Source organism: Centroberyx gerrardi, chromosome 13, assembly GCF_048128805.1.
Source record: "Centroberyx gerrardi isolate f3 chromosome 13, fCenGer3.hap1.cur.20231027, whole genome shotgun sequence".
NCBI classification, from domain to species: domain Eukaryota; kingdom Metazoa; phylum Chordata; class Actinopteri; order Beryciformes; family Berycidae; genus Centroberyx; species Centroberyx gerrardi.
The window spans coordinates 27,970,039-27,986,171 of record NC_136009.1 but is presented as its reverse complement, the minus strand read 5'-3'; the positions used below and the strand labels follow the sequence as shown (position 1 = coordinate 27,986,171).

General features: G+C 40.6%; 2 protein-coding genes across 4 annotated transcripts; both read right to left on the bottom strand.

Moving 5' to 3' along the window:
- Positions 1-1,050: 1,050 nt before the first annotated feature.
- LOC144542110 (tripartite motif-containing protein 16-like) lies at positions 1,051-15,081 on the bottom strand. 2 transcript variants are annotated; one of them, XM_078287548.1, is made up of 2 exons: positions 13,557-15,081; positions 1,051-1,350 (listed from the first exon to the last, which is right to left on the bottom strand). In XM_078287548.1, the coding sequence occupies exons 1-2, from the start codon at positions 14,941-14,943 to the stop codon at positions 1,061-1,063; spliced, it is 1,677 nt and encodes a 558-aa protein (XP_078143674.1). In that variant the 5' UTR covers positions 14,944-15,081; the 3' UTR covers positions 1,051-1,060. The 2 variants fall into 2 exon arrangements, with proteins under 2 accessions (XP_078143674.1, XP_078143675.1); XM_078287549.1 differs by lacking the exon at positions 1,051-1,350 and having other exon boundaries at positions 12,483-15,081.
- LOC144542113 (E3 ubiquitin/ISG15 ligase TRIM25-like) lies at positions 1,670-4,677 on the bottom strand. 2 transcript variants are annotated; one of them, XM_078287557.1, is made up of 2 exons: positions 2,878-4,677; positions 1,670-1,676 (listed from the first exon to the last, which is right to left on the bottom strand). In XM_078287557.1, the coding sequence occupies exons 1-2, from the start codon at positions 4,494-4,496 to the stop codon at positions 1,670-1,672; spliced, it is 1,626 nt and encodes a 541-aa protein (XP_078143683.1). In that variant the 5' UTR covers positions 4,497-4,677. The 2 variants fall into 2 exon arrangements, with proteins under 2 accessions (XP_078143683.1, XP_078143682.1); XM_078287556.1 differs by lacking the exon at positions 1,670-1,676 and having other exon boundaries at positions 2,655-4,677.
- Positions 15,082-16,133: the final 1,052 nt, after the last annotated feature.

Below are 16,133 nucleotides of genomic sequence, written 5' to 3'. Positions count from 1 at the left end.
GTTTAATTTCATCTTTCCAATAGTGTATATATGTTTGTTGATTTATAATTTCAATATTTCTGAATGTTGCCGGCGTGATTTTTGTGGTTAAGTTTAGATGGTGTTTTTGGGCTAACTGTTGCAGAGGGTCACTCTCTGGGTGCTGATGGTTGTATCTAAAAGCTCTGTGATGGTAGCAGTCAGGATCACTTAACATTAAGTGGGACCAAAATTTACTAGCTCTTTTTTCAGTGGTAAGAAGAAGAGGATATCGACCTACTTCTGCTCTACAGGCGAGGTTAGGGGCATTTCTGTGGATCTTAAGAACATTTTTACAGAACTCTCAGTGGGCGTTTTGTCCCATGAATTATAATTCACTGTACAGAGACGACCCCAGATTTCACTTCCATACAACAAGATTGGTTTGATCACTGAGTCAAAAATTTTAAGCCAAATTCTAGTGGTGGGGGTTCAATCTATAGAGGGATTTATATAGTGTATAATAGGATATGTGCTTTGTCAGCCAGCTCTTTAATAGCAGTGTCAAACCGGCCAGATGAGCTGATGCTAAGGCCTTGGTAGTTGTATCTGGTGGTGTGGTCGAGAGTTTTTCCCCTCAAGAGGGAAGTTGTATTTATTTTTCTGTGACCTGGTCTTCTTTTGAAAAATTATTACTTTTGTTTTTTCCATGTTAATTTATAGGTCCTAATTTTTGCAGTAATTTTCAAGAATAGATCAAGTTTTTTTTCCAAAGTTTCCCAAGGTCAAAGTTTCTCCCTCCCTCTTAAAAAAATTACTCCATACTCCAAGTCTTCTGATGCCATATGATCGCTCTGTGAGTGGAAAAAAATCGAAATTCATTATGGAGCTGTATGGAGCAATTTTATGGTTATTTTTTGTTATTTCTGGAACTCTAAATATCGGTCCTCAAAGACTTCAGTTTTGGACAAGGCTGTTACTGAGTTGTGCTGGACTGTTATATGGACTAACAAACTTCACCAGAGTTTCAACTGGCATGGGGGTGAGTAGATAATGATTGAATTTTCATTTTTGGGTGAACTATTCCTTCAGTAACTCCTGTCTACTTGAGCTTACACAACTCAGCAGTGTATCCAGTACAATAACCAAGCCAAAGTCCAGGATGGAGAGGCTGAGTGAATGTGGTCTGGACTCTGTGGAGGAGAGTCATGGTTTCAGAGACGCTGTAGAAGGACAGAATACCTGCTCTGTGATCCAGGTACACTCCTACTCTGGAGGACCGAGGGACTGGGATGGGAGTTTTGATATTGTTATGTCTGAATTCATATCTATTGTTGTAATAATTTAATGCCCAAGACTTGTCATTGTTTCCAAATCCACATTTAATCTTGGCTCCTGTTCTGTAAATATCCAATTATTTTGTCCAGTAAGTGTATATGCTATATAGTGTTATATTAACAAGAGGCCATATGTCCTGTTAAAGTGTCCTTGAGCAAGACACCAAACCCCCTACATGCTCACTAACAAGCTGATGTAAATGTACATCAAATATTATCTGTTTACTGAGTTTAACCACAATATCAGGACCATTGAATGGTCTCTGGGTGTATGCATTTGACGTCAACTGAATTATTTATTTATTTATTTATTTATTTATTTATTCAGTAGTCAGATGAAGACAGACGTCACACAGTTGTATCCTACAAGAATATCACATGGATAAAACTCAGATTGTGGGGAAAGTACAGAACAATATCTCTGCACTTTGTTGTGGTTCAGAGGGGGACATTGGCTCACTCATATTAATTCACATTATTTCTAGCAGCTTTGATAGACTGCCTGAGATGAATCAATTAAATTTGATTCAGTTTAATGACCACACAGCCAGGCTGGTGGAGTTTGCTATTGGTACAGTGTGTAGCAGCTCTGTTGCGACGCAGAATACAATAAAATAAACACCAACATTACAGTGGGAAACACAGAATACAGAAGAAAAACCTTATTCATTCTTGGGGAAACTTTATTCATATTTGCAAACATTCACTTTGATCACACATCAAATCACTAAAACCTGGTAAAAGACTCTGGTTCAATCTTTCCATCTACATATTCACTTCATCCACACAATCAATCTGTTAAACCAGTATGTCAGCACTGTGGAGGAAAACAATGAATCCTCTCCCTATTGATTATAATAATAATAATGATTACATTTGTAGTTCACTTTTCTTAACAAAGTTACAAAGTGCCAGGAACAAAATCAACATATTAACAACTATTCAGCTATAATAAAGGGAAGATTTCTAGTGCTGGCTCCATTAAGGCCCATGCAGTGGAACAGAAACAGCAGAAAATATTACAGCAACAATACAAATATGCAACAAAGATAAGAACTATATAGATCACACAACAATTTATGTTTTTATATGATTAAATGTCTGTTAAGGTACTCTCTATCATCAACTGATATAACACAATTGTGATTCAACCTATATCCTTTACCATTATCTGTTCTAACCAGCCGGTGTCTGGTAGCTCTTTTCTGGAAAAAATCCTCTGCCGCACAAAAATTGATGCGCTTTACATTTCCGGTTTGTTCAGAAAAATTGAAAAAAACTGGGTAGTTAGCATGAGCAGCAATAGCCACCATGGCTAAACAGACAAAGAGCACCACCTACAGAAACTCAAACTTCAACAGAAAATCCAAGGAAAAGAGTCACAGTCCCGCCCACACTGTTTGATTGACAGGTGATCTCTGGGAAGTGCAGTGCAGAAACACCACAGTGAGGCTGAGCAACAAAGATGGAGACAAAATTAAAAAAAAAAAAATTAATAAAAAAACGCGTCTCACACATTGCTGCTTTTATAACTCCTGTCTACTTGAGCTTACACAACTCAGCAGTGACTCCAGCACCAAGCCAAAGTCCAGGATAGAGAGGCTGAGTGAATGTGGTCTGGACTCTGTGGAGGAGAGTCATGGTTTCAGAGACGCTGTAGAAGGACAGAATACCTGCTCTGTGATCCAGGTACACTCCTACTCTGGAGGACCGAGGGCCTGGGATGGGAGTTTTGATATTGTTATGTCTGAATTGATTGTAGAAATAATCTAATGCCCAAGACTTGTCATTGCATCCAAATTCACATTCATCCCCTGTTCTGCTAATATCTTTATATGCGACTGCTATTGAAACTTCCCTCCCGCTCCACTCCACCTCCCAGTAACAACGTCCAGTCAGACGCTCTCTACTCAGGACCTGACAACATTCAGTGAATCTGTCTGGGTGACTAGAATATAACTGTTCTTCTTCCATACGTGTTGCTTTTCTGTTCCCCTCAGATAATGACAGCTCTGTGTCTGCTGTGTTTGGATCCAGTGTGATTTGACATGAATATTGTAAGAATTCAGCTCTGGTCTTGGGCTCTCTTGGTTGTGACAGTAAAACATCCACTTCAGTCACTGTCCCTGAGATCTTAGGCCATTCCTCTGTAAGAATGCCCTGTAGTTTATCTCTGGCCTCTGACACAGCTGCAGTCACATCCTCAAAGTAGCGCAGAGGACGGATATTGGTGCTGGGTGAGTCTGTAGATTCACTGAGACGTGACAGCGAGGGGTAATTGTGTAGAAAATGGGTGTGATCCTCTGTGTGTGAGAGCTGCTCCAGCTCAGCGTCTTTCCTCCTCAGCTCAGCAATCTCCTGCTTCAGCTTCTCCTGAAGTTCTTCGGCCCGACTCGCTTCCGCTTTCTGCCGGGATCTGATCTGCTGCTTCACATCAGAGCTTCTTTTCTCAATGAGACGGACCAGCTCAGTGAAGATCTTCTCACTGTCCTCCACTGCTTTATCAGCAGAGAGATTGATAGTCTTCACCTCCTGTTGAAGCACCTTCACATCTTTCTCTCTGTTCTGGATTCTCTGCTGGATTTTTTGCCGACTCACCCCGAGCTCTTTCTGCCTCTCAGTCCTTTCTGCTGCAGCTGAGACTGTGTCGTGGCCTTTATGTTCATCCATGGAGCAGAGATAACAGATACACTGCTGATCAGTACGGCAGAAAATCTTCATCACCTCGTCATGACGAGAGCAGAAGTTCTCCTGAAGCTTCATGGTGGCTTCGACCAGCTTGTGTTTCTTTAATGGAGCTGCATCATAGTGAGGCTGGAGGTGCTGCTCACAGTAAGAGGCCGGACACACCAGACAGGACTTGAGGGCTTTCAGCTTTCTCCCAGTGCAGACATCACAGGCCACATCTCCAGGTCCGGCATAGCAGCGATCAGGAGGAGCAGCTTGGAGTCCTGTCTTCTTCAGGTCCTCCACCAACTCTGCTAACATGGTACTTTTCACCAGGACAGGCCTTGGTGTGAAGGTCTGTCTGCACTGGGGGCAGCTGTGGATTTTCTTCTGATCCTCTTCATCCCAGCAGCTTTTAATACAGCTCATGCAGTAGCTGTGCCCACAGGGAATAGTCACCGGATCCTTCAGTAGATCCAGACAGATCGAACAGCAGAATTTTGCTCCGTCCAGCTGAATTCCTTGCTGCACCATTTCACTTCTCAGTAACAGTGAGTCAGATAGTTTCACTGTCTCTCAACGGGAAAAAAAAGTTGTGCTCCGATCCAAACCAAAACTCTGTTCCTTGTCTTCATGTTCATTTGCTGATCTGCAGTGAATGGGCTCGTCAGCTCTTGCACTTCACAACATGTTGTTTACACCCATCTTTAAACTGGCAGATCTGTGAAAGGGGAGGGAACAGGAAACATCTGGACAGAATGGAACTGGCTGTGTTTGAGACCAGGAAGAAGAGGGAGGAGTTACCAGGCTTTGCTTTATTCCAGGAAGAGGAGCGGTTTGAAAGAGGCAGTGTGTGTTTAGCTCTCGTTTACAATATGAAGTGAAGATTATGAGAAATATAATTAGAATCGTTAAATTTGTGATCAATGACCTCACTCTGATATAAAGAAAAACACATTTTGCCCGCTTGCTCTCTCTCTCTGTCTCTCTCTCTCTCTCTCTCTCTCCCCCTCTGTGTCTGTCTGTGCGCACTCGTGGGTGTTTGCTAAGTGTGTGGAGAGTGTGCCAGAGGGTGTGTGTGTATTTTTATGGAGGTCAAGAAAGTCTCAGTTTACATCCCTGTAGCAATTGTGGGATGTGAGGAAAATACAGATTCAACAGTTCTTTAATCATTACACTTTCAGTGTGACTAGAGACATCACATGATCAATCAAGATTCTAGAGATCTAGAGATATTGTGGGATTCCCGAATTTAAGTGGATCCACAGGATAGCTAGGCCACATTCAGGCACTCAAAAATAAACAAGCTGCTTTGATAGATCTGATATGAGATTTGATAGTTAGATCACAATTTCAGAATATTGCTGAAATTAATGCTCCATCCAAATTTGGAGAAAAGGAAAAGGTCAGAACGGGCTTATTAACTGTCTTCAATCAGTTGATGGACATGATCTCACAGAGCCAACTGAGATCAGAAAAAGAGCTGTAGGTTTTTTCTCAGAACTCGACACCTGTGAGTACAGAGAGGACTCTGGTGTCACAGCAGTTTTTTAACAACTTTCCACAGGTATCAGCACAAGCCAATACAGGCTTACAGCGTCCTTTGACACAGCATGAATTGCAGGTGGTGCTAATGAGTTTGGCAAATTGTAAAGCTCCAGGCATTGATGGTCTTACGATGGAATCTTGGAGGGAAATTTCTAAGTTAACTACGACTCCTTACAGCAAGCAATCGAGATTCCATCGTAGTCTGCCTTGCATCGGCACAAGCCATAAACTACCCAGCCCAGCAATGTCATGCTTAAAATCACTGGGTGCTACCGCCGACTGGTGGTATGTAGGCTGTATAGCTACTGAGGCACAGTGCGGGCAGAGCGGTACAGACAAATCTCCACACACATTTGCAGATCTCTGCCACGGCAGAAGTGTAGCAAAAATGACGTGTAAAAAGACAGCCAATTGAGAGACCTGCCTGAGTTGTGACTGATGACTTGTCTGTATTTCCAGCTCTTGGAGCAAAATACTTAGACTTTTCAGCCATTAATATCTATGTACACATTTACAGATTTGTCTACACATTTACAGATCTATGTACGCATTTACAGATCTACGTACGCATCTACAAATTTGTCTACGCATTTACAGATCTATGTACGCATTTACAGATTTGTCTACACATTTACAGATCTATGTACGCATTTACAGATTTGTCTACGCATTTACAGATCTATGTACGTATTTACAGATTTGTCTACGCATTTACAGATCTATGTACGCATTTACAGATTTGTCTGCACATTTACAGATTTGTCTGCACATTTACAGATCTATGTACGCATTTACAGATTTGTCTACGCATTTACAGATCTATGTACGCATTTACAGATTTGTCTACGCATTTACAGATCTATGTACGCATTTACAGATTTGTCTATGCATTTTCAGATCTACGTACACATTTACAGATTTGTCTACGCATTTACAGATCTATGTACGCATTTACAGATTTGTCTACGCATTTACAGATCTACGTACGCATTTACAGATTTGTCTACACATTCACAGATCTACGTACGCATTTACAGATTTGTCTACGCATTCACAGATCTACGTACGCATTTACAGATTTGTCTACACATTCACAGATCTACGTACGCATTTACAGATTTGTCTACACATTTACAAATCTCAATACACTTGCAAATCTCAATACAGATTTGGAGATTTTTTTACACATTTACAAATCTGATTACGCACACACGGATTCTGAATACGCATTTGCAGATTCCTGTACACATTCACAAATCTCAGTACGCATTTAGAGATTCTTTTACACATTTACAAATCTGATTACGCACACACGGATTGAGATACAGTTACACAACTCTCCACACAAATTTGCAAATAGGTCTGCTACAATAATGGCCCCATAGAAGATATTCTTGATTTCCGTCTATTTGGAAGTCTCTAATTCATTTGGCCTTAAGTTTGGTCTTATTTCCGCAGACCAAGAAAAGACATTTGACCAAGTGGAGCACCAATACCTGTGGAATACATTTGAGACTTTTGGTTTCTCCCCTGGTTTTATTGTCATGATCAAGGTGCTCTATTCTGGTATTTAAAGTGTATTGAAGGTCAACGGTGGCTTAAGCACTCCATTTGCCATTAGGAGAGGCATGCGGCATGGTTGCACAATGTCTGGTATGCTCTTCTCTTTAGCTGTTGAGGCCATGCTGTACCAGATCAGAAAGGCGCTAAGAGGGGTAATACATCCATGGGTAAAACTCTTAGACCGTCTCACACCTTTGCGCCTCTCAGCATATGCAGATGACTTGATGGTAGCTGTAACAGAGGATAGTGACGTCCAGCAGCATTGTAGAGTGTTTTGGAAAAATCTCTTCTTCAAGGGTAAATTCGGCTAATAGTACAGCATTGCTTGTAGGTAAATGGCAGGGAGATGAGCCTAGGTTACCTGCAGGGTTTAAGTGGTTTAAGAATAAGATTAAATATTTAGGTATTCATCTAGGTGATCACTCAGAGGTTTTGAAAATTTGGGAGGTAGTGGTAGAATAGAGGGAGGGCAGGCTATCAACATGGTGATGGCTTTTACCTCCCATGTCCTACAGGGGGCGTACACTTACTGTTAACAACCTGATAGCGTCTACTTTATGGCACAACCTGACTGTCATAGAACCTCCAATAGGACTTTTAAAACCCCTCGCACCCCGACTTTCCCAACTTTCCCAAAAAAAAAAATTTCCATATTGTACGCCAATGTCACATCCATATTCTGTATCTGCTTGTTCCGATGCTTTCTTGAAGCTGACGCTGCTTATATGGAGTGAAATATTCAAATACAAGACGGCATGTTTTTACGGCTGCACCATTATATCAAACGGAAAAAAGGTGAGCATTCATATAGAGGTGTGATTCACAGTTTAACAGAATGATACTGTATATGTAACCCACATAAATTGTACAGCCCCATGAGTTCACTTCTTGTTGTAACGCTCCAGTTCCCCTAGAGGATGCTAACACTGTATCAGAGACACTACTCTGTTGTGATTGTGAAGGAGAATCGTCTCGCCCTCCATGCTGTGCAGATTAGGGAGTGTGACCACTCAAAAAACGTTTTTCCTAACCCACATTGTTAGTAAGTGCTGAGTTCTGTTTTCAGTTTGCGTTCACACAGCGTTTTTACCCAACTGCCAGCGTCCTTTCCTTGTTAATAGTAAAGGGAAGCGGCCGCTAGGCGCGAAAGAGCGGAGCGCTTTAAAAAGTTGAGAAACTTTTCAACTTCAGGTGAGCTGGGTTCACGCGCTTTTTTCTCAGCCAGCCAACCGCGATGACAGAGAGGCTGGCCGTTTCCCATAACAACAACAAATATGGAGAAAGTCAGAGAAAATGGTCGCTGTAAGAAGTGAATTTCCGTTACCGCAACACCGATCATAAAGGCAGCGTGGGATTATACTGGACATGTATTGGGAATATCTGGTAAACCTTAATTGCTTGTTCCCCAGCACTGTTTTGTCTGCTAGAAGAGCTAACCAGCTGGTTAGTGAGCTAACGGCTACTCTGCTAACGTCAGATGAAGAAGTCGTGATCCGCTTTTTATTTCTCCTCACAAAAAGCGCTCCATGCAGCGCTTTTTCCACACAAAAAACTCCGTGTAGTCACTACCAGAAGCCTTTTTGTTGACATGTTGCAGTTTTCTTTTGGCTAAAATTCAAGTGAATCTCCGGTGAGTGTTTTGGTTCTAACATGCTAGCTAGCTACATTTCAACTTGCTATGCAAATGTGGATTTAGACACTTTAATGTAGGTTTTCTGTTAACCGTTTTGAGTCTTTTGTAACTTAAAACCAATTGGTAATTTGAAGTAAATGTATAAGATATTCTGTTTTGTTTTATAAGCTAAATCTTAGGGTTTGTGCAAAGTAGGTGTTGTTATGCTAATGTATTAAAATGAGAGGTGCTTGCTTAGAAGTTGCTAGAACATATTTTCCCAGCCAAGTTTGTGTTGTTTTAAGGCTTAGTGCCTGTTGCAGAGATATATCATGAAAACTCATTTTTGAATTAAGATTATTATAATGTCATTGTTTCATGTTTGCCAATTGCTTAAAGTGGTAAGATTCCAATTCAAATATTTGAGTGTAAATATGTGGTGCTTGGTGTTACTGAAGCATAATGCACACTGACTGCGTTTCAAATCATAGTTGTTGGTCTCTGCACTGATTTTATGCTGTCAAATGGTATAAATGAGTCAGTATTATATTTACACTGAGAGTGATAAGTATAAAATGAACGGTAACAGGTTGCTGTACAGTACTAACACTAGATTTTACACTGCTTTGTGCAGATGATTTTTTTATTTTGCAAATCCTGCTACTGATGATTGACATTACGGTGAGCCAGTGAGTCCTGTCCTTCCATGGAGCGTGTGGGAGCTGCATCCAGTTCTTCATCACTTCTCCAACCAGTGGACAAGCCTTGGATTCAGATAAGCATCTCCAACTTTACACACCAAGGTTATTATTGCTAGGGAAAACTGAAACTACGAGTAAAAACAATGAAAAAATCAACTCGTTAATTAAAATAAAAACTAAAACAAAGCTTTTGTCAAAAATGAAAACTAAACTGAAATTTAAATATTGTCTTTAAAACTAAATAGAATTTTTTTGTCAAAATGCGGGCAAGTGAATCTAAATTATAAAAAGAGAAATGGTTGTAGGTGTAGGAGTCATGATAGGCCTATTATCATCACATGCTGCAGCAGGTTGAGGTTCTTCATGTAAGTCGCTGTCCAGGGCGACATCCTCCGCTGAACACCTGACAGTCACATCGCCAATTATGGCAGGTATTCTTCCACCTAACAAAAAAAGTAAGAGAAATTTAAGATAAGAATATGAACATTTTCTTGCATGAGGCCCATTGTGTCTTAAAAAAGCCGAGTTGTGGTCACTGGAGTCAAATTAATAAAAAAAATGAGAACGCTTGCTGGTTAGTCTGTTCGTAGAATCAGGCATGTCTAGCAGACTGTGTGATTAGCCAGATGCTTGATCCTAAATTCAAACCACCCAGGCCTGCAAAGATTAACAGCCTGCTTGCTCTGCAAATGGACAAGGCAACTGTGCGCGTAAAAGACATTTTACACAGCGTTCGCAAGGTAACACTATGTGTTGATGGGTGAGGCAAGACAGGCCTGACGGCAGCTTTCATGGATGTCTCTGCATGTTTCTTCAATCCTTCAGCTAAAAAAGCACAACAGGTATTGCTTAACCTTCACCGAATTGCATGCATAGACACCGGAGAGGCAATCGTGCATTGACCGCACCCTGGACACATGGGGTATTTCAGAAGACAAGATCTGATCATAACCGATAATGGAGCGAATATCGTTAAGGTGATCAGGTTGTAGCAGAAGAGAAGCGAAAGCAGCAACATACAGGCAAGCGTAACTACAGTCATGTGTGGTGAAGTCAGAGTCGGACTTGGAGGGGGACAAATCGGACTTGGAAAAGTGAAGCCCAGATGATTCTGGTAAGTAGATATGATGAATTGTTTTAAAATGTTTTGCCCAGTTCTGTAAATTAGCCATTTTCCACCATACTTGAGTAGAGTCTTGCTGATTGTGTATTTATAATAGCAGCTTACTGCTTTTTATTTTTTAAACGTCAGACAAATTTTTATAGACTACCTACAATGCGAGTTAGCCTAGTTCAGGCCTGGTGAGCTCAGTCAATTCAATAAATTATTTGGCATTACTTTAGAGAATTTTTTTGTGTAATTGGAAGTTATTTAATGTGTTTAGTTGTGGTTAAACTATGAATTGTTACATGTATGATTTAATTTGTGTTTGTATTGTACATAAATTCTGATCTATATTGTCTTCCTTCAGAACCAGAGCTGAATGACATCCTACAAGATGCTTATTTCTCAGGATGCCATGTCTGGCAGTGACTAGTACCTAGAACTATTATCTATTAACTAGTACACAACACAATCTATTATATACAACTAGTAACTTCATGGTCATGAAAAATGTTTGTATGCGGTATAAGATTATTCATCATTTAGCTTCACCACCTCTCCTTTTATTTATTTATCACAACCAGTAATAACAGCATCAGATCACTTGCCGCCTCCACTAGAGGGGGCTGTTGTGCAAAATTTGGGTCCCCAAAATTTGTCCAGTCAGCTTTTTGGGTCAGAACAGTAGGACTTTGGAACGCTGAACCAACTACCATAAGACAGTGTAGCAGCTACAGATCCTTTAAAACCGCTTTAAAACACTTAAAAAGGCCATGAATCAACATGATGGTGTGACTTACAGTTTTGATGGAATGATGGAACATTTCAGAATGTGTGTAGTACTGAATGTTTGTTCATTGTATATGTGTATGTTGTAATGGATGAACTATTTTGGATGCTCTGTTGAAACATGTAGCCTAGAACTCCCACCCAGGATATGTATATATACTGTATATATATATATACACAGTAAATACATATGTATATGTATATATATATATATATATATATATATACATATGTATATATATATATATATATATATATATATATAGTAAGATAGATAGATAAAACAAAACTAAAACGACCAAGCCCTCTTTGAAACCAAACTCAAAATAAACTGAAATTAAATATATGGTGAGTATTACAAGCCGAAATAAATATCAAAGGAAGAAGGAAAAGACCTTGATTTATAAAATAACCTCAACGATATTCACACTACATTTTATTCAAGGTTTCTACACGTTTTGTGTCAATATTCAATACTTTTTCCTGACTTTCATTTCCTGGCTGGATGTTGAAGATCTTGCTCAGTTCAATGTGAAATATTCTGATAGTGGCTTAACTAGCTCAAATCATTTTGAAGTTTATTCTTCATCACAATATCTGAAATGACAGCTGGTCCACGACTACATAAAGTCTGTGGTCATATGTGTGTCAGGACTGAACAAAACTTTTTCAGACATTTTATGCGATTCCCAAACTTGACCTGGAAATGATCAAATGAATTCTTCCTACTTTTCCAGGCTTTTCAGGCCTGTGGAAGAAACTCTGTTTATTGAGCAAGTGCACAAAGCCAATCTAGCTTCTAAAAAGCAACAGATGATTAAACACTTGGAGGTTGCACGCTTAGTCCTCCATGACAAAACTGTTTCAGTGAAGAAAGTTGCAAGGATAGAGATTGATTGGCAAATGTTATCCATCCACACTGTCCTTCAGTCTTTCCATCTAAACATTCACTTCATTCATACATTTAACCAGTTCCATTAACAACAGGATTGTCCTTCATTCTTTCCATCTTCACTAGTGTTTCTTCTTTGGTAACACTGCTGCTTCATTTGACTTTTGATTCCACATCTGCTCTAATTATGAAGACTGCACTTTGTTGTGTTTTAGGGGGAAATCGTCTCAGTTATACTGTCATATTAGTTTCACATTTTCTCTAGCAGCTTTGATAGACTTCCTGGAATGAATACAGAAGACATACTTCATTCATTTTTGGAAAAAAAACAAACTTTATTCATTTTTGCAAATATTCATTTTGTTCACACCTCTAATCACTAAAGCCTGGAAAAGGTGCAATCTTTTCATGCACATTTTCACTTCATCCACACAATCAATCTGTTAAACCAGTATATCTGTTGATTATAATAATAATGATTACATTTGTAGTTCACTTTTCTTAACAAAGTTACAAAGTTTCGGGAGCAAAATCAACATATTAACAACTATTCAGCTATAATAAAGGGAAGACTTCTAGTGCTGGCTCCATTAAGGCCCATGCAGTGGAACAGAAACAGCAGAAAATATTACAGCAACAATACAAATATGCAACAAAGATGAGAACTACATAGACCACACAACACTCATATGATTAAATGTCTGTTTGGGTACTCTGTATCACTGACTGATATAACACAATAGTGATTCAACCTACATCCAGTTCATGAAAGCTTCCATTTGCTGGTCTAAACACCCGGTGTCTGGTAGTTCGTTCCTGCAAAAAATCTGTGTCGCACAGGAAGTGATGCATTTTACATTTCTGGTTTGTTTGGAGTAAATAGAAGAAGAGCTGAGTGCCACCTACAAAAACACAAACTTCATCAACAGAAAAACCAAAGAAGACGACGTCACAGTACGGCCCACACTGATTGACAGGTGATCTCTGGGAAGTGCAGTGCAGAAACACCACAGCAATGAGTGCTTAGCTACAAAGATGGAGACAAAACAAAAACAATAACAAAAAAAAAAAAAGGATTTCACACATTGCTGTTTTATAAATTCCGTCTACTTGAGCTTACACAACTCAGCAGTGGCTCCAATATAAAGCCAAAATCCAGGATAGAGAGGCTGAGTGAATGTGGTCTGGACTCTGTGGAGGAGAGTCATGGTTTCAGAGACGCTGTAAAAGGACAGAATACCTGCTCTGTGATCCAGGTACACTCCTACTCTGGAGGACCGAGGGCCTGGGATGAGAGTTGTGATATTGTTATGTTTGAAATGATAACTATTGCTGTAACAATATAATGCCCAAGACTTGTCATTGTATCCAAACTGACATTCACTTCCTGTTCTGCTAATATCCTTATATGAGACTGCTATTGAAACTGCCGTTCCACTCCACTCCACCTCCCAGTAACAACGTCCAGTCAAACCCTCTCTACTCAGGACCTGAAACCATTCAGTAAATCTGTCTGGGTGACTAGAATATAACTGTTCTTCTCCAATAAATGTTGCTTTTCTGTTCCCCTCAGATAATGACAGATGCGTGTATGCTGTGTTTGGATCCAGTGTGATTTGACATGAATATTGTAAGAATTCAGCTCTGGTCTTGGGCTCTGGTTGTGGCAGTAAAACATCCACTTCAGTCACTGTCCATGAGATCTTAGTCCATTCCTCTGTAAGAATGTCCTGTAGTTTATCTCTGGCCTCTGACACAGCTGCAGTCACATCCTCAAAGTAGCGCAGAGGACGGATATTGGTGCTGGGTGAGTCTGTAGATTCACTGAGACGTGACAGCGAGGGGTAATTGTGTAGAAAATGGGTGTGATCCTCTGTGTGTGAGAGCTGCTCCAGCTCAGCGTCTTTCCTCCTCAGCTCAGCAATCTCCTGCTTCAGCTTCTCCTGAAGTTCTTCGGCCCGACTCGCTTCCGCTTTCTGCCGGGATCTGATCTGCTCCTTCACATCAGAGCTTCTTTTCTCAATGAGACGGACCAGCTCAGTGAAGATCTTCTCGCTGTCCTCCACTGCTTTATCAGCAGAGAGATTGATAGCCTTCACCTCATGTTGAAGCACCTTCACGTCTTTCTCTCTGTCCTGGATTCTCTGCTGGATTTTTTGCCGACTCACCCCGAGCTCTTTCTGCCTCTCAGTCCTTTCTGCTGCAGCTGAGACTGTGTCGTGGCCTTTATGTTCATCCATGGAGCAGAGATAACAGATACACTGCTGATCAGTACGGCAGAAAATCTTCATCACCTCATCATGACGAGAGCAGATGTTCTCCTGAAGCTTCTGGGAGGGGTCGACCAGCTTGTGTTTCTTTAATGGAGCTGCATCATAGTGAGGCTGGAGGTGCTGCTCACAGTAAGAGGCCAGACACACCAGACAGGACTTGATGGCTTTCAGCTTTCTCCCAGTGCAGACATCACAGGCCACATCTCCAGGTCCGGCATAGCAGTGATCAGGAGGAGCAGCTTGGAGTCCTGTCTTCTTCAGTTCGTCCAGTAACTCTGCTAACATGGTATTTTTCACCAGGACAGGCCTTGGTGTGAAGGTCTCTCTGCACTGGGGGCAGCTGTGGATTTTCTTCTGATCCTCTTCATCCCAGCAGCTTTTAATACAGCTCATGCAGTAGCTGTGCCCACAGGGAATAGCCACCGGATCCTTCAGTAGATCCAGACAGATCGAACAGCAGAATTTTGCCCCGTCCAGCTGAATTCCTTGCTGCGCCATTTCACTTCTCAGTGACAGTGAGTCAGATAGTTTCACTTTCTATCAACAAATAAAAGTTGTGCTCTGATCCAAACCAAAAATCTGTTCCTTTTCATATTCATTTGCTGATCTGCAGTGAATGGGCTCGTCAGCTCTTGCACTTCACACACTGTTGTTTACACCGATCTTTAAACTGTCAGATCTGTGAAAGGGGAGGGAACAGGAAATATCTGGTCAGAATGGAACTGGCTGTGTTTGAGACCAGGAAGAAGAGGGAGGGGTTATCAGGCTTTGCTTTATACCAGGAAGAGGAGCGGTTTGAAAGAGGCAGTGTGTGTTTAGCTCTCGTTTGCAATATGAAGTGAAGATTATGACAAATAAAATGGAATAGTTAAGCTAGGGGTCAGTGACCTCACTAAAAAACTGCTCAACATACTTTGGGGTGAAATAAACGTTAATATTCCTTTTCATGGATGAAAAATGGGCATGACTCTCCCTTTGGTCCTGCATGCACATAATGTGAGCGTGTATAATGGTAAGAAGACAGTCAAAGTAGAATACTCATTGGTAATAAAATGTTGTCATTTAAAATGCCCTCTCTCTCCCCTAATGTTTTTAAGTGCAACATTGATTGATCCATTAACTTAGTAAAACACTTTCAAATGTTGTACTTATAAAAGATAAACAGAACCGAAAAATATCTATCGTCTCTCTTTCTTGCTCTCTCTTCCCCCCCTGGTGAAGCTAGATGCAAATGTGGGTGTGTGTGGGCGAGGTGTGGCTCTGTACATTCTGGAGCCAGTCTATTCTTTGAGAAAAAAAGTAAAATGTGTGTTACTAAACAAGAAGAAGGGCAGCGGGCGTACTGACCTACTGTTCATGTTTAGGGCAGAATATGCAAATTACAGTCTGGTCCATGACACTGAAGGATTTCAGAGTGTGTGCTGTCTTAATGGGGCTGTATGTTTTGCTGGAGAAGGAGATTTGATTGTATGTATTTAACTATTCAGGCTCGTACATTTGGATTGTGTATAACAATTAGGGGCTTGTGTAATTATTTTGAACTTTACAGGCTGTTGTATACATGTGTGTTTTCAGTCTGGATCAATCAGTTAACTGTGGGGTCTGAGGTGTAAAATGTGTCAAGACATTTGTTTCTGTGCTGTGTAACAGCACAGAAACAAGGGTACAGGTAACAGCAGATTTTTTGT

Coding starts and splice junctions, on each gene's coding strand:
- LOC144542113 (XM_078287556.1), bottom strand. CDS start 4,496: ATGGTGCAGCAAGGAATTCAGCTGGACGGAGCAAAATTCTGCTGTTCG.
- LOC144542110 (XM_078287548.1), bottom strand. CDS start 14,943: ATGGCGCAGCAAGGAATTCAGCTGGACGGGGCAAAATTCTGCTGTTCG. Junction 1,351..13,556: donor GGATATTAGCAGAACAGGAA/GTGAATGTCAGT, acceptor ACAGAACAGGAG/CCAAGATTAAATGTGGATTT.